Here is a 24,631-nt window from a genome sequence, read left to right as displayed (position 1 = left end):
AAACAAGGCGGTATCACAAACCACTATATAAACAGAGGATACATGCCCAGGTATGATGATCTAATTTAGTAAGAATATACATACACCTGCTATTGATACTGACTTGAGCGTCGGAGTGTCATCGCAGGTACCCCCAGTCATCTCATCGCGCCAAAGGAGAACCAGAGTCCTCACATCATCAACTACCAACCTTAAACCCAGAAAGCTGATCATCTGAAAGGCCTTTTCCATCAACCGTGTGTGATTTGGACCAGTACATATTGGCCAGCCCATACTGTATTTGGCCAGATCAGTAACGTTTATGGATCCATTTGCCATGAGCTTCCCCTTGTAGACTCATTTGCATCCGATTGGATGCTTATCAAGTGATATATAAACTAAACTCCATGGGTTGTTTTATTCAAATATTTGGTATCATTTAAATTGAGTGAGGTATAATCCAAGATTTCTTGAACGCTAGAGTTATCCGTGAAAAATTATGATTCTTCTCACATGATTTTGATTTTTTGTTTTCATGATTAATCGATATACTTGCTAATGTTTTATTTTCAAAAGATTCAGAGTGTGAAAAATAAGGAGTAGTTTATGTTCTATGAGATGAAAATTTTGGTCACTTGAAATCATGAAACATAATCAAATATTTGAATTTTTCGATTCAATAGGAAAAGAAAAAGAAAAATCAATTATGAAATTGACGTTATTAACAATAGTTTGATATTTTTAAAATTATAAGAATCCGAAAAATCGTGACATACAAATGAGAATTATCTATGACACTAATTATTATTTAACTCAATGAATTCAATATTATTTTTCAAAATAATAATAGTTGTGTCATTTACTTTCTTAATTATTAGATGGATGACGGGGACAGTTCTGCATGACAGGATCTAGATAATATCATTAAGGTGGGTCTCTTTACGTGGCACTCGTGTCTCGCTGGCCCCAGCGGTGCTATAGTTTAGGAAATAATTCCCACGAAGCCAAAATTTAACGTTTTTTTGTGTTTGCAATATTATGGTAAAAAAATCTAATTAATAATGATAGTGTGAGGTAATTATGAACTAATGTTACCAATACTAATATTGTTGTAAGAAGTTAATGAAATGATAATTTACATAATGATCATATTATTGATAAAAATTTACTCAAAAAGTAACAGAAATGGATCCTCTCATGTGAAAAAGTGGTCATGTGATCATGTCATCTATCTGATCACAATCACTCATTTAAAAATTATACATTTTTCTTTCTCTTATCTCATCATCAATGAGTGGTTGTGATCAAATAATATGACCACCTGACCGACCACTTTTCCACATGAGAGGATCCACTCCCAAAAGTAACTATTAAAAGCAAGTATATGCATTTTAAAAATAAAATAACCAAAATTATTCGTAAATTACTACATTCAAAACAGTAAATACCCTTTTTGGTCCTCAGCAAATTTCACGATGTCCGTTTTAGTCCCTAGCAAATAAAAAGGCCCGTCGTGGTCCTTAATAAATTCAAAATGAACTCATTTAGTTAAAATCGTGGTCCCTCACATATTTAAAAAAGACTCATATTAGTCCCTCAAAGGATTAAAATGAGTATTTACTCCATTCAAAAAGAAGAGTATCAATTTTCAACATTTTTCTTCGCGACGCATATTTAAACACCAAACTCATATTTAATCTTGTCGTACGATAAATCCCTAGTTCATCAGATTTTTCAGCATGAATTTGTATTAATTTGTGTGATTAATTGGATTAAAAAGAGGTTAATGTCTTGGAAATCCCTCAAGTGTAAGTTCTGAAAGCTTTGTTGAAAATCTACACTGTCTTGTAGGGAAATGAAGCTCAAGGAGCAGCAGAGAGAAGAAGAAGATTCTGGAGAAAGGGAAGATGCTTAAGTGTTGAGCGCTAAAACGTCCACACAGACCGTTTTAGCGCGCTGCTGCAAACTAAGGACTAAAGTTGCTGGTCTTAGGCGCTAAAACTCCCTGACCAAACGTTTTAGCACCCTGCTGCTGCAAAGACTCTAGTCTCGAACGCTAAAACGTCCAAGCCAAGCGTTTTAGCGTTGGAGTTGGTTGGAAGCAGTTGAGCATTCACCAGACATGGACGCTAAAACGTTCAACAACTCACGTTTTAGCGCCCAAGTTAGTTGAAAGTAGTTGCACATCCGTCAAACAAGGACGCTAAAACGCCCATATAGAACGTTTTAGCACCCATGTTAGTTTTCAGTTGTAATTTGTAACACTATAAAAGGAAAGGGCCTTCACATTTCAAAAAAAAAAATCCCACCACATCTCTCTCTCATATATCAGATCCTCTGATTTGACTTCTCTCTCTTACTTTCAAAATTCTTAGGAGTAGTGTTGTATTAGTTAGTGTTTCATATGTAATTGCACTTGAAGATTGAAGACTTACTATCATGACAATGGAGTTTGATCTTTCTTCTTCCTTTGTTTGTATTTCAATTATGTCTGAGTAGAGTCCTTTGTAGTCTGATTAAATGGAACTCAAGTTTGAATTTATGAATGGTTAATTAGATGTTTTGTTTATCTATTATGTGATTGTATGAAGTTGTCTTGATTAATTCTTCATGTTGATAAATAGTGTAGAACAGACATGTTTACATTGTTTCTCTATTTTTGACAACTTCATCATTAGTGTTCTAGTAGTCAAGACATTGATGCTAGGATTCTGATGTGGTCTTAAGACCTTAGTGATTAATGCATGTATTAAGAAAGGCATCACCAAGACATTGGGGTTTCTGATTAATGTATCTATCAGGGTAGTAAGACATTACATCTTGAGATGATAAGAAAAAGGTTGATCAACATCACATAGTAGATAATTCATAATGGAAATTGGTTCATCCATAAATTCATGCTTGAGGGAAATTGACATCTGACTACTTGTTAAGTTATATTCACATCTTATTTGTTTATCAATTCTTTAATTTTATGCAATTTCAATTTCGGGTGACAAGAAATTAATGCAATTCAGAATTTTTCGGTTGATTCAACTTAGTAACATTTGGTTAGTTAGTGCTTGACACAAATCCTTGTGGGAACGATCTTTACTTATCATTTTATTACTTGTTTGACTAGTGCACTTGCTAAATTTGACAACATCGTATTAAGATAGATATTTTTTATGGATATCCTTCCTTAATTATATCAGATTTATATTTGGATTGTCCCTTGTTGGGCTTAGTGATAAGTGGGCCTCATACATGAGTCCATAACAGTTGCCCTTCGGCCAGGAAAACTGGTGTCTAAGCTGCCGGGGTGCATATTGCTTTAAGAATATTTCGAATTTCTACAAGTTTTATACCTGTCCGGGTTCCTTGGAAAGTTATCCGGATTTTTCGAGTTTTTTGAAAAATTATCCTAGTTCTTGTAGTCTCTGTATATACCAGGGTTTAATAGAAAATTCTTTGACCTTCACCTCAAGAGGCATCCGGGGATTACTGTTACAAAAATCCTAGATTTTTGTATTAGTTCCAAGGGTCCCAAGGGATAATATATTTGTCCCATATCTCGGCAAATTGAATCTTCAACTTGCCAAGATATAACTTACATTGTTTTAACCCAAGTTGTAATTAATCTTGGATTGCTTTCACTTCCTGATGACGAGTTGCCTCCAAGTTCATCTTTTAACAACTTGGTTCAACTACTCAATGTAAAGCTTGTCATCACTTGTTACGAGAGGAAGTATCTTTCTTGAAACCCGGCTCCTGGTTCCTTATATCCCAGTTGTTTGCAAAACTACGATTCTGAGATAAAAATTTATCTTTACTGAAGTAATGATGTAATCTTTACACATGGTAATATTTGCTCTTACAAACGTGTTGTAGCCAACATATGTCGTTTTCGTATTTCGTGTGCATTAAATGCACAAATCGTTTCATCTATCTAATCATTACTATTTGGGTGAATTGACGCTTGTGTCCCTAACCTTTGCTATTCGAAACCGCTACAGTTATGATTGGTACTTCATATTCCTCTTTTTTCTATCCTTCATTCCACAATTACAATTTGTGAGAAATTTACTATGTTCTTCCCTTCTGATCTTCTTTCAGACGAAAGTTCATCTTCAAGCAAATTCCAAAACTCTTCTCATTTCGACTCAGGTACCATCATTTATCCTTTAAATTCCTCTGCTTCTTTCGGGCAATTTGAAGATCTGAAGCGATTCATATTTTTAAATCTCCACTTCTCGGTTACATATCACATTTCTCTAACTTTTTGAGTCTCTCATCGCTCTTGTCTGCATCTTTGAATCTTTGTCATTTTTTTTATATGGCACTATGTGCTGTGAAGTTATTGGTTCTCATTGTCCTTCTATAGTGTTTTTGGTATTTTTGAGTGATCATACATTGTCTGTTTGAAGTTTCTAGATAAATTACCAATATCTCTTTTATCCCTTTATCAATGAAAGGGAAGAAAAATCCCTAAAGTGTTATCCGTGATGAGGGCCAGGAAGAAGATGAAGCAGAGCTTCTCAAGAAGATTCCTTCTGGACTCCGGTATTGGTTCTAGGGAATGCCCAGGTTTGAAAAGGAGAAACGTGAAGCAATGCTTCATGAATATCATGGTGGAAGTAGCAGAAGTAGATCTGGGTTATCAAGTCACGGGACTCATGAGAATCCTACTGGACGGGGTCGAGGTTCTATTAGGCGAGGTAGAGGTCATCCTTATGTAAACACCCGTATCCCACAATATTTTCCTAGAACCCGGCCAAACCCTTCCGAGATAGTTTCCCATTCAAACCCGAATGTATCAACTTCTTCTCACGTTCTTCCAAGATCTTCAAAGTCTAAACAAACTGATCCTTGTTATTCTTGTGTCTTTTTAAGTTATGAACTTATAGAAAGAGGTTGTGACTCTTTAGCTGAGTCCACCTTGTCGAGTTATCGCCATGGAAATATTTCGGGATCTAACTCGGCTTCTGGTGATGCAAATGATCTGATTTCAATTTTAGATAAGTATGCAAGTTTATCAACTAGTGATTCTTCAACTAGTAGCTATTTTGATTCAGGTATGCCCATCCATTTCTTCTAATTATTATTCCTCTTGTTTTAGGTATTTAAGGGGTTATCTCCGTTAGAGATTATAGAGGAATCTCGCTCTGCTGAGTCAGATTCTGAGTGTCCTCCTGCCGCCTTAATATCCCAGTATCGCTGGGTAACTTATGAAGTTTTGAGTACTATATCTTAGATGAGCGTATAGGATGTAACTGAGCTCAATGTCGATAATTTAGAAAATTATGATATCGTTCCTCCCCATGAAAATAAGCCGGTTTGCTCAGGGAGGAACCCAGATGAACCTTTTTTTTCTTCTTTAACCGAGATCTTGTCACAAAACTTGGTATTCGGTTTCCTTTATCCAAATTCCAAATTTGTGTTTTAAACCATCTCCATATTTCTCACACTCAAATGCACCTCAATGGTTGGGGCATTGTCAAAGCATTTGAGCTCTTCTGCGCTTATCTAACTTTGCCTTGCATAGTTTCTGTTTTCTTTTTCTTTTCCAAGCTATTACCTATCATACTGGCCGTGAGCCTCTCCGGAAAGAAAGGGTTGGATTAACATCCGGGGTCATCCTTTATGAAAACTTTTCCACATTTATTCTGAGTCTTTCAAGAACTTTAAAGATAAATTCTTTAAAGTTACTACTCAAATAGGGAAAGAACCTTGGTTCCTTCGTTCCTCAGAGGCGGAGGATGCAAAGGGGAGATTTCCCTTATACTGGTCTCCTGACCATTATAATTTTTCTCCTTCCAATTACCATTTTCAAGGAAATTGAGTTATCCGACATTGAGATTAAAGCGGTTGTTTCCATGTTCACATATGTGAAGGATCATGGATATGTTAGCATGGCCTCATTCATTTTCAAATCTAAAGATCATTTAGATTTGGAAATGAGTATGATTTCTGTACTATTGATTTTTTTGATACTTATAGTGCCAAGATTTCATCTTAACTTGGTTCTATTATTTTTATTTGTAGTTCCAGATATAGAGGGACAACAAGATGAGCGACCGAGTTTCTTGGCCGCACTGGGGCGAGGTAAGAAGACTGCGGTTGTCGACCTAACATCCCGAAAGAGGAAGACCCCTGACTTAAGGGTTAAAAAAAATGTTGCTGGAGATAAGTCCAAAGGGACCCAAACTGATAAATCGAAGGAGATCTGGCTTCTTCTCAAGCCTTGACTACTACCACTCTGACCTGTCCTCCTCCTACTTCATCCAATATTTCCCAAAGTGTCATTTGGGAGACTGGAGTCAGCAATGATCTCCATAATGTCCTTCGTTGTAACAGTTCGTGTGCACCCGGTGTATTAAACGTATAAATGGTAATAAGCGCAGCTCAATAAATGTGGAAGCTACAAATTTCCAATTATAAAACATTCAAATTAACCAAGTGAATCTTTTTTAAAACCGTTTGTATGTAAATTGCAATAAATAACTAAATTGAATAATCTCATAAATAATGTATCAAGTCATGGAACTACAACACGTAGACCAGACATGTCTTAATACAATAATACAACTCCAGTTTGAATAAACACAGCTTATTCAAATGTGGCATAGTCAACCTCCATGCTCACCAAATAAAGCAGCATAATCATCAAGTCATGTCTCAAGTACAAAAGCCATAAAGATATAACAGCAAGGCAGAAATCATAATGACAAAGCAAGGTGCATGCATCATCTCAACTCAACTCTGGCCTCCTGCCACTAGAGGTCTCAACCTCTGAAGTACCTGTACCTGAAAAATGTGCCCCACACGGGGTGAGATCTCTAACAAGAAATCTCAATAAGACAAGCGGTCCTCAAGGATCTCTCCACCCCAAGCTCACTTACATGTGCAATCTAAGTTCAAAAATGATAACAATAGTATAATGGAAAAATATGTACAATGCAGCATATGTCCATGTCATGTGTGTATGCATCCTACTGGCCAAAGAACAAAATGTAGGCATTACGTACGTCTACAACCTACAGTACAAGGAGTTCACCATGTACCTCACACACGGAGTTACCATCTTGCATGTGACCCGACATGCTCAGGGATTACCGTCTCGTGTGAAATACCCCACATATATATACATATGACAAATGCACTATAATAATAATCCAGCTCGAAAGCATATCCAATATTCATCATGTAAATAGATATATTTTCAGAAAATCACATCATGCATATAACCATCCCTCCATGAGGTTTGGTGGAACCTTCAGTGGGTAAAACCAAGGACACGAAAGCTTACATGCAGTGCCAAAATCCCTATCCAAAGGCTCAGTATACACAGGTACACCAATAGTCACACAATCCGACAATTGCAATCTGTTTTATATCAAAACATTATTAATATTCAGAATCCCAAATTTCATATCAATTGAGCAGTGTTTTCTTTTTTGTTTAGTGACTCAAGTCCCTCCTAAACTATAATTATAGCACATTAACCCTCACTATTATTTGTATTTATTCTTTCGACAGTAGCACTGACTCCTTAGGGTATCATACCCTAATTGGGGCTTCCCTACGCATCAGAACTGATTTCTGATCTTTCTGACAGAGGGTAATCGATCACTCCACACGGTAATCGATTACCATGAACAGGGTAATCGATTACCACGCGGACAAAACACGAAAATTGCATATGGTTCCATGGCTTCCAAGGGTCCAAAGTTTTCATCAAACAGAAGTTCAAACCACATGATTAAACATAGATATACCATATCTTACCTGAATCATTAAGGTTTCCCTTTTTTACTTCACAAACTAAGTCATTTTCAAGAAAATACAAGGGGAATGGTTTGTAGTTACCTATGGCCCTTTGAAAATAGAAAAAAAGGGAAATTTTGAGGACTTTGCAGGTGCTCCGAGCTACTAACTTGGTGGTGCACGAAAATCCCACTCAAAGGTAGGTCATTTCAGCACAAAGTTTGGTTCTTGAAGCTTCCTAGAGTGTAATCATGGTTCATACTCTAAGAACTCAAGTGGTCAGCCCTTCCTTTCATGCAAACAGAATCTCAACTCTCAAGACATGATTTTTCTCTCACAAGGCTGAAGCTTTACAATGTTTAATGGTGGTTCAATAGCATAAGAGTGGAGAAATATGGAGAAAGGTGACTTCTTGGCTAGGTTTAATGCTAAATGCTCAAGTTTTCATGAAGAAGGAGAGGTAGCAGCCATGAGGATCAGCCTTGGGGTCTGAAAACTGACCTAGAGCTTTGTGTAAATGGCTATTTATATAAGTGTGCCCACTAATCACAATATTAGCTCTAATAGCTCCGCTAATCATTTTCTACCAAAATTTATATTCTGAACCTAGACATTTTTCTAGGAGTTATCATATTTTTAGTATAATTTTTTGAAACACTTCACCGGTACCCATTTTATATATAGTCGATATTAGTTCTGACATCACTGCTCATTATTTTTACCCCAAACTTGATATTCTTGACCTAGATATTTTTCTAGGAATATTTATACTTTTATTATAATTTTTTGGGATACTTCACCAATACGCATTTATATTATGAAGCAGAATCAGTATTCGCACTTTTCATCAGAAAAACGATTTAAGCGTTATTTGACCTTCTCGATAATTATTCCAGATTTTCTAAATTTATCGAAAGTCAAATATGGAACTATTTCATAAACTCATAATTAAATTATTTAAATTCCTAATTTAACAATGCAGGTTCTTACATTCGTCCTCCTGCTCATTTCTTTAATTCCAACCCTTTTTCTGATGTTGAGATTAAAGAGTTGGAAGTGATTGAATTGAATGCTATGAAGATGGCTTCTCTGGCGAGGCCTTTGGTTTCTTTGAAAAATAAATATGCCAAGGCTCACACCGAGATGAAAGTTGCTAGAGAGGCTAAGGCCAAGACTTACGAAGAACTTCTTAAGGTGAAGGAGGATTTAAAAATATCTAAGTCTGAATATGTTTCTCTTGAGCTTTTGCATGCCAATAATGTCCAATCATTGAAGGATTTTAAGATAATGTTTGAGCGCACTGAAAATATGTTAAAAGAGGCTGAAACCGATGTTCTATATTATCAAGCTGAGCTGGAGAAGTCGGTATTGGGCTTTTTCAACAATGCTTTAAAGCAGATTAAGATCCTTAACCCTGGCATCAAGCTCAACACTGAAGGCTTGCATCACATGGCTTACATTAGTAATGGGAAATTAATCCCTCCTTCCCAATCTTCTACAGGTGACTCTGTAACTCGGTTAGAAGGTGACCGGAGTGAAGAAGAGGAGGAGGTTACTACTGGGGAGGTTGTTGGGGTAGGTGCCGAGCAGCCTGGTCAATTGGAGAAGCCTGCATAGTGAAGAGCCGGGATGTCAGTTTTAAATTGTAGTTTCTTTTTCGGGGCCTTTGAGCCCCTTTTAGATTTGTAATGAATATTTCCGGGTTCTTACCCGATTTTTTCTTTTAATATTCTCTGATACTTATATGCATTTATTTGTTTTGTGCCCTTATCATAGCTTTATCCTGATAGTATGCTTTTATACGCCTAGACTTTTAGGATTACTGAGTAACTTAGATATACTTTCAAGTATTTTAAACCATATCAAGATTATTCCATAACAGGATGGATTGTCTCATTATATCTATTAACTCGGATATAAATTTCGAGTACTATTGCTAACCTAGCCGTGGTCAAATTATATTATACGGTGTAACACCCTGTATATATCCGGTAATGTTATCATACTATCGTATTAAGCAGCGCTTAATAAAAAAATGCGGAATATCTTTTTCTTTTCAATTATGATGTCATTATCATTACCAACTTGCTTATTAATCAATTAATAAAACATCGCCTGTATGTAATTGCAATAAAACATCTATCTGAATATACCTCATAACATATATAATAAAAGTGTGGCTCTAGTCACGGAACTACAGCAACGTAGACCGGACCATCTAACAGTTTATACAACTCCAATCTAAAATACTAACATAATGTGTCATGGACAATCCCCATGCTCATTCAAATAAGGCAACACGCCCAACATCAGTCTCAACAACAACATAAGCATAAATAGGGAAAAACATAAACAGCATACATATCCAGTCATGGCAGCAATACAGCATAATATCATCAACTAAGCTCTGGCCTCCTGCCGCCAGAGGCATCAGTCACCAAACTACCAGAACCTGAAATAAGCACTCCCCAAACGTGGGGTGAGATCTCTAAACAAGAAATCTCAGTAAGACAATGGGTCCTCAAGGATCTTCTACCCCAAGCTCACTTACATGTGCAATATAAGTTCAAAAACAGTTTATCATCATCAGTTCTAAAATAGTGCAATGCAGCAGATAATCATGTCATGTGTGTCAATTCTATTCTACTGGCCAGAGAAATGCAGGATTTACATACGCTAAATACTCACACTAGTGCAAGACGCTACTTGCATTCACCCCGGATCACCATATCGTATGACGCCACATACTCAGGTTTACCGTCAAGATGAAACAACACATGCATATTAAAAGCCATTACACATAAAGCTCAACAGCATTTCAAATAATCAAAGCATGTAACACAGCATGCATACAACCATACCCCCATGGGACATGGTAGAACCACAACATGGCTAAACCGAGGACACGAAAGCTTACCTTGCAAGCTAACTCCCAAAGCCAAGAGTCCACAGCTCAAAGTCCAAACACAGCAGATTCACAATCTGTTATGGAACAATACTATATCAATAATAATGCAACACAAGCATATAACTTAAAGACAACGTCTTTCCTTACGTTTTACGTCTTAAGGCTCCATACCAAACCATAAGCCCTTAATCACTTGATTCTGACTTAATTCATTAATTACAGAAGTTCAATTTCATCAATCTAGGGTCCACAAACCCCCAATAGCCTACTGTACACATAGCACAGCTACTGTTCTACGAAATCCCAGAATATCTGGATATTCCTCGGGACCATATCCGGATATGCAATATCCGGATATCTCACTGGACATATTCGGATATGCAATATCCGGATATCCAGAATCCTATATCCGGATACTCAAAATCCATATCCGGATATTCCTCGGGCACATATCCAGATATTTCACGACAGAATGCAGAAAATGCATTTCGTGAAGATATCCTTCCAAGGTTCCATTTTTAACACTTAATTACGTTAAAGCATGCATCTTTATATTGATTAAGGTCCACACCCCAGTTGGTTACTTGATTAACCCATTAAACATGCAAAGATCACACCTTTAACCCATTAAAACACAAGCTCAAGGTAGGTACAACTCACCAAAGCTCAAAACAGATGATCAATGGCTCATGGAGCTCACCACACTGCCTCTACAGGTTCTGGAAATAAGGTGTACGAAAATGCAACACAAAGGTTGGTCCTTTCTTCACAAAGAAGCTTCTTGAAGCTTCACAAGCCAAGAACAAGGCTCCAACCTCCCAAACAACCCAAAACAGCAGCTCCACCCACCAAGGTCAGCACCCTCAACTCAGAAAAATGCCCCCAACACAATCCCAAAGACCACTCTTACTCACCACAAGTGTTTAGGAGAAGAATAAATGAAGGAAATGGCCTCAAAGCTCAAGAAATGGTGAAGGCAAGTGAAGGAGACACCAAGTCAGCAAGGAGACCCACACTCAGCAGCCACTCACGCACAAAAACTGAGGTCCTAGGGTTATGTGCCAATCATAAGGCTATTTATAGCGGTTTAACCATTAATCACCCAGTATTAACTTTAATTGCTACGCTTAGCATTTTAATCCCAAACTTTGGAATATGAAACTACACATTTTTCCAAGAATTATCATATTTTTCTTATAATTTCCTGAGCACTTTTCCGGTACGCACTTTTCAGAGCCAGTACCGGTTTTTAGCACCAGTTCTCATTATTTGGACTTGAAACTCGTTTTACAAGTCCTACATATCATTCTAGTAATTATCATGCACTTATATTAATTTTCCGGGATACTTTTTCATTACGCATTTATACCGACTAGCAGAACCGGTATCTGCACTTTTCTTCCGAAAAGCGACTTTCAGCATTATTACTCACTTACTATAATTATTAAAGCCTCATAATAATTATTAGGGTCAATTATGGAATCATTTCCTATTTTCTCATAATTTATTAATTAAATTCCTTAATTAACGGTGCGGGTTCTTACATACGGATTCTGCACTTTTCTTTGTCAGGTATTATCTGTCATGACATTTTTTATTTTAACTTAGCATTTTGCAAAGTTGCTATTTGCGAAAGTAAATATTGTTTCCTTCAAACTATAATCCAGGTTTTATTACTAGGATTTTATCCAAAGTAACGGAAATATTGTCACATGTCCGGGTTTGGTTTATTAACCATAATTTGAAACATTTTGACTTGATTAGAGTCATTATGACAAATCGCATGTTTATCTCAGACTTATATATTGATGCATCATAATCACAAGGATAATTTTTAATGAAAAACTCCTCATTTATTCAATTTAAAATATTGATTACATGAATTTGTGGATATAGTCAACTTTAAACAATCTCTAAAAAACAAAAATAATTCGCCTAGAAATTGAAAAAAATTTCAAAATAACCTTACCCGGATCTCAACTGTAATATATCTTCAGTTTATTCGCATTCCATGTTCTCTTGATAGGCTTTTCCTCTAATGCTTCCAGGTTATAAGCTCATTTACCGAGTTTCTCTTTAACTCGGTAAGGGCCTTCCCACTTCGCAGCTAGCTTTCCATCTCTGGCATTCTTATGACCAATATATGTTCTTCTAAGTACCAAGTCATCTTTTTCAAATGACCTTGGTCTTACTTTTTGGTTATATCTGGCTGCTATCAATTGCATGGTTGCCATATCTCGGCAATGTGTTGTGACTCTGATTTCATCTATCTGGTCTAACTCTGCTGCAAGAGCTTTATTATTCTCTTCTTCTTTCTCTTTAAGAGTCTTTATTCTCCTCAAAGATGGCTCTCATATTTCAACCGAGATCTTAGCCTCACATCCATAAGTAAGTCCGAATGGAGTTTCTCTGGTTGCTATTTGGATACTTTTTCTATACCCCCATAAAACAAAGTATAGCTGTTGAACCTAGTCTTTGGCATCAGCCATGTGTTTCCGGAGTCCATCCACAATCACCTTATAGCAGCTTCAGCTTGCCCATTTTATTAGGATGTTCCACATATGCAAAGTGGTGCTGAATTTTGAAATCCGCCATCAATTCTTGGAATCTCTAGTCGATTAACTGAGTTCCATTATCCGTACTATCTCGACTAGTATTCCAAATCTGGAAACAATATTTCTTTCAAAGAATCTTTGAACTTTAGCTGAGGAAATAGTAGTGACAGGTTCAGCTTCGATCCTCTTCGTGAAATAGTCAAAAGCTACAATCAACCATCGTAACTATCCTTATAACGCCTGGCCGCTTCAAGAATCAATACTATCCTCACATATTAACACGAGACTTTTCAGTATGTTTTTTCCTCACTCGCACACTTCCTGAGAAAACTTAGCAGGAGGTCACTCATTCCAGAGTTACTGCAAGTCAAGCATGCTTAACTATGGAGTTCATCCATTTCGAACTATCGAAAAGTATATGCATCTTGTTAGTATAGGTAGTACTAATTAATTCTTACCACATGCATGTCAGGCGGATCCACGGACTTCCCCTGGACCCGCCTGACAATGTAACTGTAACAATAATGGAAATCATTTATTTTATCGATGATACTCGCTAATATAAATATGTAGCATTGGGCTCTTTCCTTGTGCAGCATCACATTTTAATTCAAGTAAAGGCCATGGCTACCTCCAACTTCCAACACCGCAAACCATTCTCTGTTCTTCTACCAATCTCCGTAACCTTCTTCTTCTTGCTACTCAACAAGGTGAACTCAACAGAATCCACTTCTTTTTCCTTCACAAAATTCGTGCCAAACAACATCAATCTACTCCTCCAAGGTGATGCTCTTGTCACATCAACAGGGAAGTTACAACTCACCAAGGTAGAAAATGGCAACCCAATCTATAACTCTCTTGGTCGAGCTCTGTTTGCCACCCCTATCCACATGTGGGATAACAGCACAGGCCAGGTGGCTAGCTTTGTCACTTCCTTCACCTTTGTTATTAAAGCACCAAACAAAACCAAAGCTGCTGATGGTATTGCCTTCTTTCTTGCACCAATAGATACTCAGCCCCAAAAACCTGGTGGACTACTTGGACTTTTCAGTGACAAAAATTACAATAGATCAAACCAAATTGTTGCTGTCGAATTTGACACTTTCTATAACGAAGATTGGGATCCAAAAAATCCACATATTGGAATTGATGTCAACAGTATCAAGTCCAAAAAAACTGCATCGTGGGGTTTTGCGAATGGCGAAGTAGCCCATGTTCTCATAACCTATCAAGGTTCGACAAAAACGTTGGTTGCTTCTTTAGTTCATTATTCGCGGAAAACAAGCTATATAGTCTCTACTGCTGTGGATGTGAAGAATGTTCTTCCTGAATGGGTAAGAGTTGGTTTCTCAGCTACCACAGGACTATCTGAAAGCTTCGTTGAAACACATGATGTTCTTTCCTGGTCTTTCGAGTCAGAGTTGCCAGATAGTAACAGTGATGCTGATTTGGAGAACAACGCGCATGTGCTGCTTGATTCCATGTAGTTTCGAAAATATTAGTAATCGGTGACAGAAGAAAACTACAATAAGACCTGCAACAATGGTTACTGTCACGCTGTACAATTATAAAATCTTGACTGTTGCTGTTATCTGTTAACAAAATTGTGTTTGCTCAGATAAAATAAAACCCCTTATATTGGCTGCCACTTTAATCTTTCTACTCTTATGAAAATATCTTCAGTAATTTTGAAAAAATAGGAACCGATACATTTTTTTATCAAAATGGAAATAAAAATATATATAGTTGACTTTACCTATTTTATCCACCCCATTTATAATTAATGTTACTTAAATCCCATTTTTTCTTTAGTTTTATATAAAGGAGTATAAACCAGTGTTATTAAACCCGACCCAGGAATCGACCCAGTCGGAATACTGGGTTACTGAGTCACTGGTCGGACCGGCGGATCACTGGTCGGACCGGTTGACCCGGATATATATAAATATATAAAAAAAATATAAATGTGAACATATAAATTCAATTATATTTTTCATATCTAAAATGAATTAAATAAGGTTCACTAAATAAGTTCAAAAAAATGAAATATAAATAAATCAAAATGCACGCTATTACTATGTTAATTTAAATTGCAACTCAGAATCCCCGTAAACATACATCTCAATGACATTGAACTCATATTTTTCAAATTCAACTACTTTAAATAACATATGTCACATTTTGTTAATTTATTATTTCGCAAATTGCTTCAGTATTGGAAACTAAAATTTGAAGTAAATGTAAAAGAGTATACTAGTAAATAAAATTACAAAAAGTTTTTAAAATGAGTTCTACACTTTTTTTCTAATAAGAAGAAATTTTTTTATTTTTATTTTTTTAAATGCATGACTCGACCGGGTCAACGGTTTTGACCGGGTTTGGCCGGGTTTTGACCGGGTTTGACCGGGTCGATGCATGACCGGTCCAATGTTTAACCCGAACCGATCCGATGACCGGGTCATCGGGTTCCGGGTCGACCCGGCCGGGTCGGACCGGGTTTTACAACCAATGTGGAATAGATGTATCATGTTGTAGGGAATTGGTTGTGTCATGCTATAACACAACCAATGTGGACCCCACCACTTTCTTTTCTTTTCTTTTTATTTTAAAAGTGGTGGGGTCCACATTGGTTGTATCTATAGCATGACACAACCAATTTCCTACAACATGATACATCTATTTTCCATTATTATCTTTTTTAATAGTTTAATTGGAGTCAAATTAACAGTTACAAGGTAACATATTCAATTATAAAAAGTTGGACCAAATTGGTGAATCGAAAGTGAAAAAGATTGGGCTGGGAAGGTCAACTATTTAGAAGACTATTGAGATATATTAAAAGAGTACATGGCCAGATGTATTCAGTAGCCCAATGTTTTCATTTTCTTTTATTTCCAAGAAAGTCACGTATTAAGACTGATGGTGGATATGATCCACAATAGTGCAAGATATAACGTTGAATAGTAATTGAGAAATAAAAAAGAATCTGTTTCAAACTCTTTTCTCTCTCCACTCTTTCTCCCTCCCTCTCTCTCACCTCCTTCTCCTTCTGATTGAATAACCTCTGTTACATACAAACTCCATAAAATTAAACAAAAACAATCAATTACAAAAGTGTTGTGCAAATTTAGAGGTTAAAAAGTTATTAAAATAATTTATAATGAAGTCGAATAGTGTATGTGTTGTGCAATTATATGTCTTTTATAATAATCATACTTTAACGCATGAGCACATTATCACAAGTAATATATGATTTGTGAGTCCAAATATCATTTTCATGGAGAAAATTATAAAGCTAAGATCTATGTAAAGCAGTAAGAGTTATAATGATAGTGACCAAGGACAAAACTAAAGTCTTGATGTTAAAGAATAAACTAAGCTAAAATATTAGGATCAATTTTTTCAATATGGCAATGTCAGAGGACAATGCTACAACTATCCTCTATTAGTAACAAGAATACTTAATTGTATGTAGGGACTCCCGTCAACCTTACTATATACCTAATAACCAATCCCCATATCCCTATGCAAAACTGACTATTGAATTCATTAAGATCAAGTTTTCTACGGCTATGTCGTGAGGATCACCCTTGTACCCACAACTTAACTAAATTAAATTAACTAAATTAATCTATAGTTAAATAAGGATCAGGATTCACCTATATTCCTATAGCCCGAATCCTATGACATTTGCTGCTCCTTCCTAGTAAGTAAACAACATTATGAATAAACACTTTATTAAACAACTAATAGGAAAATAACATAGCTAAGTTTAGGCATCTATGGTTACATTACAATACAAGTACTCTATCACCAAATTCTAAATAATGTAAAACATTAGCATTGTTATAGCTATGCTCTTGCAGAAACTCCACATGTCGCCTCTCTCCACTGTCTTTCAGCTTTCGGAGAAGTGCTAGGTTCAATCGGATCCAATGATTCCTTTATTAGACCCTAGCTTCACCCACTTGATTCCTCTTAAGAAGTCTTCAACATATCATCAATGATTACACTCTCTTTTTCGTGAATGGGCTTCTAAATTTATAGAAACATGCTAACTTGGATGCCAAGTAACTTTTGAATTTGAACTCCCTTAGAAATAATCTCCTAACCTGACGCGGATACATCATGAAGCTCAGATCTCTCCTCTTGATCGCTGGAAATTACGATTTGATAGGATAGATGTTTATCTTTTATCTTTCATAACTTTCTTATCTCTTGTCCAATGTTATAGCGCCTTATCTTCTTGTTTAAATTTGAATTTGTATGCTTATCTTCTTAATTATGTTGCAGCTTTAAACACATCATTTCATTAAATGCATCATTGCTACAACATTGATATAGCTCTATCTTGCATCAAACACTTCAAAGATAGTGAACATATTTCTTATTCGCAACACATAAAGACAAGAGTAATGTAATTATCTCATGATTATAAAGAAATTATATACAATCTTAGGCACCAAATCATCAAATATAAGCCCAAAATTAACTCTCTATGGGAGAGCTAACACACTGCAAACTCAAAAAGTTGCTCATGCTCGAGCAACAAAAGTTTTCCTTCAAACTTAGCTAACATCAACTTAGTACACATTGCATCAGTGACTATTGTTGAAATACTTATAGCACAATTGCATGTGATTGTTGATCATCAACAATCCTCTTCACCTCAACTTCAGTATTCCTTGTTAGCTTCATTTCCTTAAGGCTTATTGCATTTGGCTTGATCCATGTGTGTGTGACAAAAACCTAGCTTTAGTTTGATCCACCAAAGCTTCAAACTAAGAGTCATAAGGTCTAATTGCTTGATCTCATAACTTGCCAATCCTGAATCCATCCCCTATGTATAGGAATTGAAAGAATAAGTTGACCTGAATACGAATTTTTTGTGTCGTGTTCATGTTGTGTCAGTGGGTCGCCTTGAAAATTGCTACCCCTAGGACAAAGGCCACAACATATATACGCATGAACAACAGAAAACGAAAAATCAAAAGACGAGAAATTCCGTACTTCCATGGGGGACAATCAAATGACACGAAGCATTTCTGCTACAAACAATCAAGTGACGTGAAATGTCTATGCGGCAAGTCATCATAAGGCGCGAAAGGCGAAGGAAGCTGCACAATTCTTAGCGAACAAACAACCAACAAAAAGAAGCCACGTGGATGACATAATTGTTAGTATAGTGGCACCTTCACTTCCCTTAAGGAGTACGAAGAGTCAAGACCAACACTAGCATGCCCCGATTAATAACATGTTCGCCATATGAGACAACTTCGAGAACATTTGGAGACGGAATTCACCAATAGGCTGGTGCACCAGAATAGCCCGCTATTGAGGTCGTTGCTGACGTCCCCATCTATCCACTTGGCGACCCCCCATAGGCCGTTAACAACCTCCACATAACCAGGTTCAACCTTCTTGTAACTCGAAAAAGGCGAGCTCCAAACCGACCGAACACGCCCAAAGACATATCACAACCAACACAAAGGCAATTCGGCCATATGACCCAAAGCACTGGACTCGCCCCTTTATGGTACCTCGAGCAAACCGAGACACTTCAACCCGACAACCCAAACTCTTGGACTACCAAACTGAGGGAAACTATTATAGGCCGATATAATGGGCCCTACGCAACTAGGCGCATTGTCCAGCCTAAATCTCCTCCAGGTTCTTATAAAAGAGGAGTTTCACCCCACATTTATGCATCAGAAACCGTAACGTCTTAATGTTACTGTGCATACACATATTACCCCTCATTTGGCTCCTCATTTGGCTGTTAGGCTATCATCGTGCACAATGATCTTTCACCATTTACGATTGTCTCTTCTATAGATACAGCCCAAAATTCAATATTAGCCTGTGATCCACTAGGATCAAACGGAATGGTTAACAAATATACAGAATTATAAAAATAATAAAGGATTGAATTATGAAGCATCAATTTACGAAACCAATTATCATCTAGACAATGACTCGATTTATGTATAAATTTTAAATGAAAACAACTAAATAAAATGAACAACTAATTTGAAAATTAGTAAAAATCACATTAACGTGTGCATATAAAAAATACTCGAGATTTAATTTTACTTTATTTAAAGATTTACCACATAACCAAGATAATCATTCAGTTGGTAAGGAAAATCCATCCTTAGGTTAATTAACATCCGTTTCCTTGGTCTATTGTCTCTTTAGTTTTAAATTAATTGTTTTACTTTATTATAAGAATAAAGGAATTGATCAAATCTCACACAACCATATAGTAATTAATTATTATAATACTCATTACATGTCATAGGACATTATAATATTTGCCACAAAAATTACTTGAGCTGATTCTAAATAGGAAAAAGCAGATGCAATCAAAGCATTGATAGCTAAAGACGCCAGTAAATATTTTGAGAACAAATAAACATGTCCTCTAGGAGCTTTCTTCCTCTCTTCAATTAACTAACATTGCTTCTGATTTTAAGTACATTATAACGTTGCTTTATTATATGAAAGTTGTACGCTCAACTTTAATTAGGGAGCTCAGCTACCAGCAACCCTTAAATGGCCAAAGGAATAACAGACAACTTTTCATCGTTTAAGGCTCATCAGGTGGAATACAAGTGATCCAAGTAGCAAAAGTATTCCTTTCATGATGGCTTAGACATACTACAACTCCTTGATTCTGGCTTCAGTATTTAGTGCTAAAGTCCAACATTCTCAGAATCAATGCAATTCTAACTCACAAATTTCCTCATAAATTTGAAAAGTCAAAAGCAGAGACATCCTCTGGAATTTATTTTCTCAACATATTTGACTTTATTTTTTTCATAATTTTCATTAAGTTTTATCAGAAAACAAATCTTGAAGAATGTAGCTCACTCGCTAATGTTTTCTCTCAATCTGAAACAGGTCAAAAAGCTAGAAGAATGATAAGCATTTGTGATTCACTCGGGTGAAAAACTGATACACGTATCCCCATGGAAAGGGCATACAGATCTGTGTCGCAACAGATGTGTTAGAATAGATCTGTGTAAAACTGCCCGGTAAAAATGGGAACAACAATAAATCATAGTCAACTAAGCATCCGGTTTAACATTACAGGAAGTTCAATTTAATCAGTAAAACCAAATGCAATGGGTTTTCATAATTAAAAAAAAAATGTGATTAAATCTATCCATGTAATGCCTTAATCCACTTACGCATAGAAGAGTGAATACTAAGCAGGTTGTTAACTAAAATGATGAGAGGATTGATCAGATACATATAAAATTTAGGTGTTTTGTACACACATTTCACACCTAGGCCCCATCTGGCTGAATAAAGGGGTTTGCAATCTCATCTGTACCATCAGTTGGGGACACAAGCATGACAGCAGTTCCTCTACAAACCTGTGATGCAACAAAAGGAGTAAAGTTCCAAGAGTAATAATAAATCCAAATTTTATTTCAGTAAATTCAGACCATAAGAAAAGGAAAGAAAATGATTTTCAAATATGAATGTTTGTTTTGTCATGTAGTGTAAGTGTGTAACTTCAAATTTGCAGGTAATGTTTTTTTAGTACTTGCTTTTTTACAGGCATTCACAAATACAAAAAATAAAATTTCAAATTTTGCTCATTTGAAAAGGAAAAACTGCTTTTAACTCTCCGTCTCAACAAACATTCCATATAACTCTTTCAGAAAGAATAAACAGGCTATACATTTAATTTCTCACAACTCCTTAAATACACAGAGAAACAGCCTAAAAATTCTCTAATTAGACTTTTGCTTTGTTTACGAGTAACTAAGAAGGGATGAAAAGAGAGGAAAATATATAGTTAGGAAATGCATCTGTTATGGAGCTCAATTCCAACCTTTGTCTATTTCTCCCCTTTCCCCTATCAATCTTTTCAAATTTGAACAAATAAAGTTGACATAATTATACAGGTGCTGCCTATGGTTTTCAAGTACTGATAACTGAGATACTCTATCTATGTTCAAATAACCTAACTAAAAAAATCAATCAATTTCTGATAAGACCCCACCAAAGCTGAAGGTCTACCGTAGGAGAAATATGTTGGCCCATATTGATTTATTTGATAATAGGGTGTCACGTGTGCATGCTGTGCGAGCAAATGCGAGTGGGGGAAAAAGTGTGATTAATGATTCGGTTTCAGAGGTAAAAGGTGCACAGGTAGTTATGCATAGGGGGTATAACAGTGAGGAAGGCACGCACGCATGAAGCATCTTGGAATTGGGCAATTTGGCCACCATTTGGTGATTTGGGAGGGACCAGGAACTCGTCTTCTGGGTTATTTTACATCTTCTTGTTATTATTTCCATTATACATTGTTGCTGTTTTCATTTTAAAAGAGGTGGATGTAACAGAGTTATACAGTGATTTAGGAGTATACAGATTATTTTGATCATTTACGAATTGTTATTTTATTTTTGGATTGTTTGATGTTTTTGTTGGTTGAGATATTTCGGTTCCTTACAATTTCATTTGATTTTTGCCCTTTCGTAAGACAAATACATGATTGGAGCTTGATTATCAAATAGCTCTAATAATCCCACAGAAAAATATGCTATAAGAAGGATTTCAGAGTAGCATAGCATTTAAAGTCTCCAAATAGCAAGAATCAAGGTTTTACCAAAAAACCAGGAGTAAAAATAATAGCATGAACAGGCTCCTAATCATGCAACAAAACAAACTTCAAGATTGGGAACTTTTGTATGACAAAACAATATACCCAGTTCCCTTTTTATCACTGATCATCATGTGCAACATATTATCTATCAAAGTTTAGTCATTCAAACTTTTATTCTTCAAAATAAGGCTTTGCATATAAACAAAATCTTTCCATCTATTCCAATTGACAAATGTTTTCCCCTTTTCATCTATTCATCTGAAATTCTGAATTAATATTTGTCGAACTAGCTTCTTGAATTAGACAAACAAAATATCCGTATGACAAACAGAGTTCCCCTTTCCATATGTTCTCTATCAATAAGTAGATGATTAAGAAAACGATCCAGAAGCTCTCTAATAAATGGATCAGACATTTATTCATGCAAGATAATAATCAGCATTTGATGCTCAGGTGGTAATTTATGTTTTAGAAAAAATTAGATGGGAAATAAAGAAACCTACAATTAAGCCAAGACTTCTGGTCTGATCTGTAGTTTTCAGTGGATCATCAGGATCTGCAGCAGAAAAGATGGATTTTAGTTAAGAACTGAAATGAAGATATTTTAAAAGAACAAGTAAAGATGTTATTATGCTGATAAGAGATTCAACTATTAAACTCCTTTTTTCAAAAAAAAAAAACTAAATAGTTTCTTTACAAAGGGGCACTGTTAACTCCATTCTTAATCTTTAGTATGAAGGCGGCTCATTAGTTTGATAAACTAAGTACAATAGTATGCAAACAAAAGATAGATGCACTCTTAATATGGACAGCTTTTTAGGGTTATTTTACCGATTGTTTGACTACTGCATCAGATACTATTTATAGATGACTGCCAAATTATAGCAAAATGATTGAGTTCATTATATTTGACATGAAAGGCTAAGCATATATGCAAATATGCATAATGCTGTTTATGGATTCACACTGGCAAAAAATCATAAAATCTAACTAGTATTTCAGGTCCATTTGCATGTATAGTGCTACTTATTGGTAAAGGTGCATTGACATGTCCCCTTTGTCCTTCTAAGTTGTGTAAGTGACCTTTCAAGCAGGCAATCCTAAAGATGGTGACATTTTACATATCAACAAAAAGAAAAACGTAATCAACTCTAAGGGGTTAAAGCAACATGAAATTGGGATATTTCAGCTGCTGAAAAATGATGTTAAGGCATGCTACTTTTAATTCATTATTAATACAAGCTTTTAGTCACACAAGTTGGCAGAAGTCCATTTTAGTATTTTGATAATTCATGAAATAAGCAAAAGATTTCTTGAGAGCAGAAAACTGATAAATAAATAAATAATCTATAGTTAAAAAGTTATTACGAATTTTAACATTCATTGCCCCCCAACCCTCTACCCTGAAAAAACAATCTTATTTCAGCATGTTATAGGCAAGATGAAGTCATGGACATAGTAATGACTCAAAATTCATAAATGCTAAAACATATATATCATTGAGTCACTAGATGTCAAACAAAGTGCTGGTACTATTTAGTATTTACCTCTTAGAAACTCTACAGCTTCGTCCAAGACAAGGTTAAGTAATTGGTCATATCCTTTCAGAGTTCCTGTCACTGAAATCCAAGAGATTGAAATATCCAGTTATTGCAGGGAAGAGAAGGAAACTACAAAAATGGGCAAAACAAGATCTGCTCCAAAACAACAAAAGTCAAATAACAAAGAACATAAGAAAAAATCAAGAATGCATCAATTCTTGCAAATCTCTATGCCTATCCGAAAGGTCAAATTCCTTGAAACAGTCTTAGGGATAACACAAAAGTGAAGCCATAAACATAATAATCCCATTGCAAATTTTGAGGGGGAAAATGCCCTTAAAGATGCATAAAGATCAACAAGCTCAAAATCATAAATAAATTTCTCAAAATTGCAATGCAAATTCAAAAAAAATTTAATATGATAAACTAAACTTCCAACTACAGAATCCAAACCTTGAAATACTTATAAACGATCATAACAAATTGGTAACTGACCAAAACGTTCAATACAAAGAAACATGAAAAACATGAGAATGGGTTACCTTGTCTGCCACCAGTAAGCTTGACTTGAACCCCTTTGTCAACAAATTTTGCCAAATCCAGAACCGTTTCTTTCCTTCCTGACTAATAACATGACAAAACCCCAAAAAGTGAGTTGTGTGTGTGATGCATCTTTGCAGAGACTGCATATTGAAGAGAAAGAAACTTACCATGTCTCACTCGGTTTGACTCAACTGCTCCTGTTGAACTTCTCCTGCATCACAAAGAACAAAACTTTACACAGCAGTCACGTAAAGGTGTAACCAATTACATACAGTACATACCCAGCGACAAAAACAACTTTGAGAGAGAGAGAGTGAGAGAGAGGGGTTTGTTGGTGGGTTGGAAGGAAGAAGGTGAATTTGTTTTAGTTTCGGTGGAAGGACTATAAACAGAGCCCTAGCATTTTTATATACCCGCACTCAACCGAACCTGAGTCCACAACCTAACCTTTTTTTTTTTTTTTTTTTTCAGGGAGAGGTTATATTTATGGCTTTAATAATTCTGAAGTGAAGGTGGATAATTATCTACGTTCGTTCTTAAAAAAGATTATTGTAACTCTGAAATAAATTATAATTACAAAAATATCTTGATTTCTGTCTCAAAACGACGTCGTTTTGGATTCACGGTAAATAAGTTATCTACATTGATGGTAAAAGAAATGAACTCTATATTTATTATTTTATTTTTTTATTATCTTTTATTATTAAATTTTAATCGTTTATTTTCGAAATTTGAT

The 24,631-nt window shown here is 35.8% G+C and overlaps 2 protein-coding genes across 2 annotated transcripts; one reads left to right on the top strand and one right to left on the bottom strand.

Annotated features, from left to right (window-relative positions):
- The first annotated feature begins 13,811 nt into the window (after positions 1 to 13,811).
- On the top strand, positions 13,812 to 14,675 carry LOC133314522 (lectin-related protein-like). The gene has a single exon (XM_061516006.1). The coding sequence runs from the start codon at positions 13,812 to 13,814 to the stop codon at positions 14,673 to 14,675; it is 864 nt and encodes a 287-aa protein (XP_061371990.1).
- Positions 14,676 to 20,230: 5,555 nt separating this feature from the next.
- LOC133314523 (sm-like protein LSM7) lies at positions 20,231 to 24,305 on the bottom strand. Its single transcript, XM_061516007.1, has 6 exons — positions 24,177 to 24,305; positions 24,063 to 24,106; positions 23,895 to 23,976; positions 23,359 to 23,430; positions 22,315 to 22,367; positions 20,231 to 20,570 (listed from the first exon to the last, which is right to left on the bottom strand). The coding sequence occupies exons 2-6, from the start codon at positions 24,063 to 24,065 to the stop codon at positions 20,481 to 20,483; spliced, it is 300 nt and encodes a 99-aa protein (XP_061371991.1). The 5' UTR covers positions 24,066 to 24,106; positions 24,177 to 24,305; the 3' UTR covers positions 20,231 to 20,480.
- Between the last annotated feature and the right edge of the window lie 326 nt (positions 24,306 to 24,631).

The sequence above is a fragment of the Gastrolobium bilobum genome, unplaced genomic scaffold (genome assembly GCF_033153095.1).
Source record: "Gastrolobium bilobum isolate Gb01-03AN ecotype WA unplaced genomic scaffold, APGP_CSIRO_Gbil_v1 utg65225, whole genome shotgun sequence".
Taxonomy (NCBI): Eukaryota; Viridiplantae; Streptophyta; class Magnoliopsida; order Fabales; family Fabaceae; genus Gastrolobium; species Gastrolobium bilobum.
Note: the sequence above shows the minus strand (reverse complement) of the source record. Positions and strands in the feature narration are given on the sequence as shown.